Raw genomic sequence first — 10,574 nt, 5'->3', positions numbered from 1 at the left:
GACCCTCTGGCTGTCGGTTGCTGTTTTAATTCACACTGAAAGGCTGAATGTGCCTCACACAATAAGTCACAGCATCGCAGCCAAAGGTGCAGGGGCAGTTAACAGCTGAGAAACAATAACTGGAAATTAAGGGGCTAAAACTCCTTAAAATCAGTTACAAAGAGTACATCTGGAAAGGGTGGAAGGAGGAGAGGCCCAGATCAACTTACCTATTATACCTTCACTGCTTGCAGATGATGCTAACAGTTTGGTCCAATTCCTCTGCTTCTTTGTAGCTGATGGGAATGATTTAGACATCAGAGAGTGGACCGCAAAATTATTATGAATTTTGCCCTCTCAAAGATAGAATGGTAATTTTGGGGGAGAGGGGTAATACGGCAAAATGTCAGTGATTGTTTTAGTGGGCTGTTTAAGGGAAAACTAAATGGCAACACTGCAGAATATAAACTGTAGGGTGAGAGGGGAAGTATCCCTTCCCAACAGAACAGGGTAAAAATTAAGTTTATTATGTATTTGTAATATGAGGAGAGATTGGAGAGAGAGGAACAATACTAAATGGAAAGCTAAAGAGATCTTGAGAGTCTGACCTATCCTGTCTAGCCTGGAGGCTAAATTCAATTTCCCAAATACAGGATTGCCTCCAGTTCTTGAAGGCACCACAGCCATATTGAAGAGAGTCATCTACAAATTCTGCATGCACGCAGTGTCTAGGCTTACCTCATTGTGCATGAGAAAAAGTCACAGCTCCAGTGGATAATTCTTCCTAGAATAAAAGATCTACCAACCTCTGTAAATGACTCTGTTAAAGAATATCAGCTATTCTAATGAAGAACCTCTACCAATGCAAGCTACACGGGGAATTCAAGAGGAAGCAGCGGCTGGTAGTTCCCTTCTCAACCAGCTTCACTCATCTGTAGGGTTGCAGAAAGCTTTGATTCTAGCTGTCTTCATGAATGTGGGTGCCTGTTCTGAAACAGTTTGCTTGGTTGGCCTAAAGTCTACAAGAGGTGGGGCTGTACCAAGTTAGCATCTTTTGAATATGAATCAGTCCATTGGAGTGAAAAAAAGACAGAGTGAACATAACAATAAACATAACCCCAAATTAGAAGCCAGATTTTAAAGCACGGCTTTTCAACTTCTTTTAGCTTCACATTTTTAAAACTGATGAGCCTCACTGGGGCATTATTTTACCCGTGATAACATTGCTTGCTTTGCAACTACCTCAGGGTACCAAACACATTTTAAAAGGGAGCTTTGGAAAAATTAAGGCAATTTGTGATGTGACAGACCCTACGAGACGTAACAGTTGTGCACACAGAGGGTATTAGACAGCTAAGCCTAGACATTTGAGCTACAGCAGTTCTTTGAAGATGTAAAATGATGTGCCACTCTCCTTAGTCTTTGCATTACTTTGCAAATTGACTTTATTGAGCTAAGCAGTGTAAACGCTATTTCATATTTAAATAGAAACTGCCATAGTTCTTTGTCCTTAGTACTGGTAATTGTTTCTACAGAAAAGTGCTGGCTTACTAAATGGTACAAATCTCACTACTTTTCTAGCTTGGTTCTCATTAATAAACCAACTCAGCCACCAAATAAAAAACCCACCACATTTGCTTTTCTCTTTGTTCTCTGGATTTTACAAATGAAATAACTCTCCTAACAGCCTTAAAGCCTCATGTCAGCAATAAGCACAGCATCATGGCAACACCAGTATGTTTTGGCAGAAGAATAGCTTTTTTCTTTTAGTTGATTAACTGCCTGCTACAAAAAAAACATGGAAAAGAATTGTCTATCAGTTCTCTTTAAGTCTGTAATGGAGCACCTATATAAGTGATTGCAAAGAACACAAAATATGTAAAAAAATGACATGAATATCAGCTCATTCTCTTCACCTCAACTATCCTCGTACAGTCACGCCTGAGATTAGCCACCAAGTTCATGAACATCAAAATGGCCATAGTACTTTTGCCAACAATTCTAGGTACACAGAAGTGGGTTTTCTGTACAGTAAGGTCCTCAAGGATTAGCCTAATTGCATCACCGAATCTGTCTTAATGAACATTTTTGTAGATTTGTATCTATCTTAGGATTCATTATTTCCTTCAACTCAGACTAAGGATTACTGACTACCTTGTGGAGGTGGGCAATATTACCAGTCTGATTGCCCTGCTTTTTTCTTTGCATTTCTCTGTGACATTAACAAAGTCATAATTAACAAATTATTCCAAAGGTATTTATTTCTTTTGTGTATATGAATTAAAAATAAAATCTTACAAATACATATTCATACATTAAGCTTTTTTTCTTTTAATATAAGCTACAAAAATAGACATTTCATCTTGCACCCATATAATATTCTTGCAGCACTTCCTGGAAAACTATGTTAAAATAAATATTTTTTCCTTGAGAAGGGATAGTGCATAGAATATAATATAAATAGAATTAACTTTTTTTTTTTTGATTATTCTAAGTCTGAATATTGCAAATCCAGTCCAAAATGGCTACCTTGCTGAATATGACTAGGTTTTGAAAAAGGAGAAAATTGCATACAGTATTTCGCTATGCAGCTTCTAAAACCTTATAATTATGGCCACTAAAATCATGTACTCTGTTAAAAAAAAATACAAAAAAAAGAAAATTCACACAAAATCGAATAATTATTTAAGACTTGCTCAAGGATATTGTTGGTGCAACCTTGCAAAATACTTAGGCAGGTGCTTAATTTTAAGCATGTGAGTCATTGTGCCACTAGAGATTTTATGGTGAACACTAATGCACAAACATTAGTTAGACTGGCTCTTCCACTTCAAGATAAGCATGGACGTAAGTGCTTTGCTGGATATGGATCAGGATGCTCAGCACCTAACAGGACTTTAGGCGCTGATCCAGCAAAGCACTTATCCACATGAACAACACTGCTGACTTTAAGATCACTGCTCATGTGCTTAACATTAGGCATGCTCGTAAGTGCTTTCCTGGAAGGGCCCGATAGACCAATAGCATATAAGCTATAAAATTTGAAGCAATGTATATTTAACACACCGCATATTTAACAATGTTAATCTGCTGAGATTTGTTTTTTCTTGGAAAAGGGCATGTCCAACCCCAAGCATTTACTTTCAGAAAGTGTGTAAAAAAAGCCTTTAAAAGCTGCTTTGAGATTATGGCAAGTTAAAATAATATTAGTGAGTCTCCTTAAGCTCCTTTCATTTCTTCTTTGCACGTCTTTGTTGAGACATCTAAAAGGGAAAGAGAAAACCCTAGTCATAAACATTATTCGAATAAGCACCCACGAATTTAGTTTCCCTCAAAAAAACAACTGAACACCCGAAAACAAGCATCACTAACTCTTTCAAATTTCACATCTGAATGCAAATTCTGCCAACTTTGCCGCCTTTTCCACTGAAAATATTCAAACTACCAATTGTCACTTCTACAAATAGAACTAAATTTATTACTTAAAACTGAAAACGATGTGCAAGTCCCACCCTTACAGGTCACTAAGCCAGCACTGGTATTTCCATATGAAGTTTTCCATGCCCACTGATGTGAATCCATTTGCAATGTGAAGTCTACAAAAGTGGAACTGTAAGAGCCGCTTAATCCCAAAACAACTGTAAAAAAATCACAACTCACCAGATATTTACATCAACATGTAGAGATGACATGAGAATGCCAAAACCAAATAAAGACAGACCACATTTCTGTAATGATGTTGGCATACTGTTTCATACTAAGCTAACCAAGAAAGAAATAGCAAAGCAGCACTTCATAATGACCTACTGCTACTGCTGGCCAGGCATAGTAGCTATAGTTAAACCCTCATTGTGGTAGGAAATATCATTTTATGTATTTGGCACCACATGCTCTTCATAACTTCTTACAGCTACATGTTGAGGAAGTTTCAAAGTTACTAAAATGTATTTCTTTCCTAAAGGGAAAAGCTTTTGTTTTCACGTGAAAGCTCTGAAGGCTTTTGGAAATGGCTAATTTTTTGTGTTGTGCACAAATTCCTGCTCAACCAAAAACACAGTCACTAATAAAATTACTGTTGTCATAAGTTATGGCATAACTGACAGCTGAAGTCACGAAGCAACACGCTAAAGCACGATGCATCTATGCACAGAGGAAGAACTCTAGACTTAGACCTGGAGTGCAGCAGCAGATGTGAAAGGCATATACAGAGAAAAAAAAATAAAGGTACCCCAGATCAGAAGTCAGCACACAGGCCTCCCATCTCTAGCAGAGTTGTCCTCCTTCCGTCCTAAATTCTGACCACAGAACCTTGGACTCTTTCTAGGAAGAAAGGTTCTTGAACTGTTCAGTCAATGAAAAGACACATTTCCATAATTTATTTTCAAAACTTCGGAACTATTAAAAACCAATTTAATATTAAAACTATTGTAAAACTGGGCACAACACGCAGCAAGCCTTCTCATTCATTTCTGGTTGGAAGAAAATATCATAGACACCTAACAGACACCGCTCTAATTCATGGATTGTGAACAGCAGCAAGTCTGAAGTGGAAAACCAGCACAGTTAGTAAAAATGAAGAAACTCCTAATTTCTCTGAAACTCCTCATTATCAAAGAATACAGGCAGATTCTCTACTGAGCTGAAGTAGCAAAGAATGATATAGATTGAAATTGTCTTTCTAAACACACATTGTAGCTGATCCACAGTAATGGCTCAGTGCAACTATGAGCTAGTGGTGCGCAGAACTGGCGAAACCTATACAAATGATCCCAGCGACTCCATCTCTTTTTGTCAGGGAAGCTGCAACACGGCAGAGAGGTATCCCTCTGAGTGTATAGGAATAATCTGCAGTGAGGAAAGAACACACCCAAACGTGAGTAGTGCATTTTAAGTATCAGTCCTACCTTGTGCAAAAATCCATCAAATCTTATCCAAGACACTCACAAGTAAGCTTTTGAATTACACATCCAGCTCCAAACAGGCTTCTTTAAAAGCCCCAGTTTTGCCTCTAAATAAATCTGTCCCCTATTATTTTTGTAAGGACCTACTGACCTTGGAACTGAACATAAAAATACCCCTATAATACTATGTGTTAAGAGATTTATCATGTAACCCCAAGTGATGTTGCAATTCTTTAAGGATTAAAATTTATACACAGGAAGACACCGAAACACTTCAAGAAATGTCCTGCAGACTAATCTGACTCTTGAAACAGCAAATACAACAAGCACATATTTATTACACAAAGTACTTTATTGCATCATATGCACAATGACATTTATTGCAATTTGTTTCTAGTATATGCAAACCAACTGAAATCCCCTTATAGACATTATCTTTGCCTTGATAAATTTCCACCAATGGCAATGCTTACATCAGCAGTAAGATTTGGGACAACACAAAAATCTAATGATGCCATCCAACTCTGGTGTTATACTAGCTATAATCTCCAAAAAGTCTCAAAAAAATAATGATCCTTATGAATAAAAAACCCTCTCCTTAAAAATTCATCAAAAGAGGGCATGCTTCCAGCCCAAAATGGAGCACAATGGAGAAAACTCTGTGGTGGCCTCAGCTGAGCTCACTCTAGAGCAGGGAGGGGTACATTATGGTACTGTGCTAAACCTAGCTTCTCAGCTCAAAGGACCATGGTAATGCAGCTAGGTTCTCTTCCTGATCCAGGCTAGACTATCTGCATGGTACTGCCTTGCCCCATTGATGCATAAAAGCTGGTCCATGCCAGCTGAGAGATCTCTTCATCACACTCCACTACGTACAAAGACATGCCTGCATATAATATACTACCAAAAAACCCCAGAAGACATCTTTAGCTGAATGCAAAAATAACCACTGTATAAAACTCTTTCAAGAACAAGTCTTTATTTTTTTGCTGTAGGTTTGGAGCTGAAGAAAGTAGAAATGGATTTCATTCCAGTCTTATCAACTTTGGCCAGAGCCTTCTGTGCTGCAGACATCTTGCTGTTTGCCTGTTAGTGAAATGATAAACAGAAAAAGTTAAGCAGCCTCTCCATAGGAGTATATGCTACAAACTCCTACATGCAGAAGTCAAGCAAGAAGTTAAGTTGCTTTTTTTTAGTATACAACAGTAAAGATAATGTTATGCAGCATTTAAATTGTAAGAGAAAAACCTTACTAAACAAATTTGAAATTATTCAAAGAGAAGAATACTTGTCACAAATTACTTAACCTCAGACAAAGAGAGAGAATCAATTACAAGGACAAGGAGGTGAACCATCTTTCTTTTCTGCAGAATGAGATATCCCAACTCAAATGTTTACTTTGGGATAATCCCTGAGTGTACATTAAGAGGAATAATGCATGCAATATAACAGATGCATACTGTACCCTCCAACTCAATCTCATGATTATGCTGTCAGCAGGCTGAATTACAGGCCTTGCATTACAGATGATGAATAATTCACACTGATGTATTATCAAATCCTCTATGCACAGAGAAATAAAGTAAGGGAAGAACTAAGAATGAAGAACGTAACTAACATTTGCAAAGCACTTCGAGGCCACTGGGACAACTTCCCAGACTTTTACACCTAAAACACATTTTATGAGCCACGTTTTATAGAGCTGACCTCTTCACTTTCTTACATTTTAAACAGTTATGTTTTAATTCTCTAGCTGCTTTCCCTATTAAGAAAACTTTGCATTGACCCTTCTTTATGATACTCCTCAGTCTGCAGGACTTCACAATTACAATACTTGGGATCAGCTAGAAAGCTATGGATAGGATGGAGATATGCAACAGCAGTATGATCGTCTGTGTTACTGTACAAACAAAAACACTGCCAAAGTATTTTAAAATGAGCAGTATGCTGTACAGAGTCCAAGAGCTATCTTTTCTTTCCCAGATTCTCTCATCAATGTGCTTCGTTATTTCAGAAGTAAATCATATTTAGTGTTAAAATTAATTAACTCTCCTCAATCTATTTCTATCTTTATGCTCAGTTCAAAAGCTATAGGTACATAATGGGGAAAGGGAGGAAACATGCATATTTTAAACTATCAGGTTCACTCAGGAGGCAATCGTCTTCTTACTTCAAAACCTGCATGTGCCCTGAATACAAAAAATTCTGGGGGTTTTGGAGAGGGGAATGAATGCATCTGTCACCAGCTGCCTCTCTTTGCAAAGGGATAAAGAGTAGTCAGCAATAGTCTGAAGGTCACAAGACCAGCACAGAGGGGCTTTTTTGTTCCCGATGGACTGGAGAAGGATTCACTTTCCTTCAAAGTTCAGAGAAATAAGCCAGTGCAAGCCTCAAAACTTTGGCACACATAGACATAATATATTTATTTTCACATGTCTTTTGCTCTCCTAGGAATAGTAAAGTGGCAAGCACCACTGGACGCAGATTTGAACTGGCCTCTAAACTTAACGTTGGAGCTGGCAATCAGCATGCTCTGTGTTGATTTAACTTCATTAAGCTGACATAAGTACGTGCACAAGCAATATTTCTAGGTAAAAATAAAGCCTGTCTTAGCATCCACCAGAATTTTAGTGCATGCTGCCATCTTGGTTTCTTTATCAAGTAACTGAAATTTAAGAGTTGCTTTCACTAAGTCATAGAATTTCTAATCTAAAGATCTCAAAGAGCTTTTCAACTATTAACTGAGCACCCTCGTGTGTCAAACTCTGCGAGGTTCACTGGAATGTTCACTGATGAAACAAGAGTCAAACAGTAATAGTATAGAAGAATTCAGAATGGGACATTAAGGCTACCAAAGTCAAATTAAACCTGAACGAGAAGTTCAAGGAACTGTAACTACAGACACACGCCATTTTTTAATGTATTTCAGAGGGGAAAAAATAGGTGTTCTGTGCTAATATTGGATTTTTATGTTTTAGCAAAACATACATGAGTGCAAGGCTTGCTTACCTTTTTGGGTTTCAGATCGTTGCTGTTAAACTTAGTATAGTCCTCTTCTGCTTCCACTGGGATATCTGATAATTTCCTTTTCTGAAATGACAGAATGAGGAAGTTGCTCTGTCAAGCACTTTATGATGTACACACTTGGAAGTTTAAAGCTTTGGCTTTATAATGTAACTATAGCACCAAAATAGGACTGGCAATCAACTGAAGAATCTGCAGTAACAGTGGAAGATTTCTCTTTGTCACTGTCTTCTTCACATGTGAATATATACCATCTCTACTGTATTCAGAAGAGATCATTCAGTGTCACAGGAAGCATTTTCTTCTTCCTAACCTTCTGAAGAATGACTTCTAGAAATCACTTGAATCCTGCTTTTAACTTCCATGATTGCGACTTCGTTGTGACTCCAGAGAATCTTTACAGAGCAGCTGTTGGAAGTTAATGCCTAACAGCCAAGGAACCTCAACTCTGGTCCCCATGGTCTCACGGAACTGTGCAGCAACTCTAGTGTTACTGCTATCTGCCAACACAAGTGGATCATCACCTAGTCTATTATCTGTTTGTGCACAACCTCTAAAAGTAATTAGTTTCTACAGTTTGGCAACAGTGAAACACTGACATAGTTCTGCTGACTGCGTCAACACTGTGTCCAACAGTACATAAAGAAGCTTGACTCTGCATGTGCAGGGTGCCTTCTAACTTTGGAAATAATGGAAATGAACAGTTCTAGGCACTTCACATGATCAGGCTGTAGGAATGAATGTTTCTTTCCATAAACTGTGAGCGTGTTTAGTTTAAAGGTGAAAACTTCTTGGTATGTTTCCAAAAGGGGAAAAATAGTATATGGTATTTTACAAGACTGTATTTTTACTATTATTATATATCTGATATTACTACCCTGTCCTTAATATCCTGTGAAATCTAAACTGTGACCTTCCTAGTTTTTGTGCCAAAGAGAGTGATTTTGCAAGCAACTTGGATGGTACCATACATTTTTAAATCCTGTTTTATTCATTTTGTTTATGGTGCTTGTGATCTCTCTCTCTCTGCCCCCCGCCTCTTTCTCTGGCACAGAAGCCAGGTCTGCAGCTTAAATTTCTCAGCTCTTAGAACCAGATCCAACTGCAGCCTTTTCTTTTGATTTCAATGGGATCTGGATCAGACTCTCTAGGAGGCTGTTTACTGTGCTGTGATTACATTTTCAAATGACAATCTAATGAATAATTATTATTCTCCTCTTCTTGGAATCTGATAAACAAGTTTTTAAAACTTACAACAAAGTATCTGCATTTCAGCAAAACATTTGGTGTTTAGTTGTAGCAAAGTCTACACACTCTTTGTAGATGTTTGTCATCATCTGCCAGTGCCCAGACTCCCTGTGTTGACGAACTGGACAGTATGATGATTACAACACAAGATCAATGGCTTACAATTAATGCAGAGAACATGCAATTTTGATTTAATCATTAAATCACAGAGTCCAGACTATACCCAGTTTTCTCTTGTACAACAGAAGAGAGAATCTGTCGTAACTTTTCTGTTAACCATTGAAGCTTCTAATCTCTCCACCCTTCAGACATTATTTTAACATAATTTCTAAACGTGCAATTACTTTACCATAACAAGAAATACATGCTAGACGCTTCTTTATTTGCAATAATTCTACACTATGCCTGTCTATACACCTTGCTTTCATGATGAGAAATGTCAATGCAAGTGAACAAAAAAGATCAGGAGACTACAGATTCCAGTATACAAACTTGCCTTGCTCCCCTGAGATTTTGAAATAAAGGAGTGTTTTAATCTCCAAAGTTGCAAAGACTTAAACACAGAAGCATCACACACACCCTGGTCAGTGCTCTGAAAATTAATCAGATCCTCAGCAAGATTTCACTGCCCAACAACTGAACAGTTCTAAGCCTCATTTCCTCTGCAGCCAAACCGCTGAAATAAAACTACTTTTAAAAATAGATTCTCAGAACTATTCCAATGGTATAAAAGCTATTCATACATAATATGTAATGTACATCACATGTAGGTTAATATAGTTGTTGTAACATGCTTATATGGATAATGAATATCAGTTGGCTCCTGATCTGTGTTTAATATTTCTTACAACACATAAAGATAATTCTTCAGTGAATCAAAGGGACGAGTAACTGTGCAGCCAGAACAACTGTCCAACCACATGGAAATAACTTATATCCACGGATATACATTGGAGAACAAATGCTATTAATAACAGCAGGGTCCAATTATTCCTGCATGTGCCAGCTGACATACTGAACCAGCCAGAAATGAGGTTATTGAAGACTTTGTTTCAGTAAGTAGCAGGGACACTGCAGTTAAGGCTGGTGTAGTAAGTAGCCCAGTTTCAGTAGACACAGGGTGCCTCAGTTTAAATTAAATGGAAAGAATAATCAAAAGTGGGGTTCTTGACTACAGAGTAGCCAACTTTGCAAACCATATGCCTTACTTCTCTAAGCCAAAGCAAAGGGACTTGATGTGTAAAAAGGGCACTTGCAATACAAAAGGAAAAGGTGGAAGAAGTGGTTTTGGATCTTTTACTTCAAACAAGGTGAAAAATCTCGAAGGAAAGAACTTCTCAGAATAAACTATAGGAATGATCCCCCTTGCTCACACAGATGCATATATATTTCCCTACCCCACCACCAAAAAGAAAAAAAAAG

The 10,574-nt window shown here is 37.7% G+C and overlaps 1 protein-coding gene across 3 annotated transcripts in view; it reads right to left on the bottom strand.

Annotated features, from left to right (window-relative positions):
- Window positions 1-5,213: 5,213 nt before the first annotated feature.
- The window catches only part of RNASEH2B (ribonuclease H2 subunit B), a 39,553-nt gene continuing 34,192 nt past the window's right edge, over window positions 5,214-10,574 (bottom strand). For all 3 annotated transcript variants that reach the window (XM_069881845.1, XM_069881854.1, XM_069881861.1), the window contains 2 exons: window positions 7,890-7,970; window positions 5,214-5,966 (listed from right to left, as the gene is read on the bottom strand). In XM_069881845.1, the coding sequence (XP_069737946.1) occupies window positions 5,859-5,966; window positions 7,890-7,970 (189 nt within the window). In that variant the 3' untranslated portion in view covers window positions 5,214-5,858. The remainder of the gene's footprint in view (window positions 5,967-7,889; window positions 7,971-10,574) is intronic.

Source organism: Phaenicophaeus curvirostris, chromosome 1 (genome assembly GCF_032191515.1).
Source record: "Phaenicophaeus curvirostris isolate KB17595 chromosome 1, BPBGC_Pcur_1.0, whole genome shotgun sequence".
Taxonomy (NCBI): Eukaryota; Metazoa; Chordata; class Aves; order Cuculiformes; family Cuculidae; genus Phaenicophaeus; species Phaenicophaeus curvirostris.
Note: the sequence above shows the minus strand (reverse complement) of the source record. Positions and strands in the feature narration are given on the sequence as shown.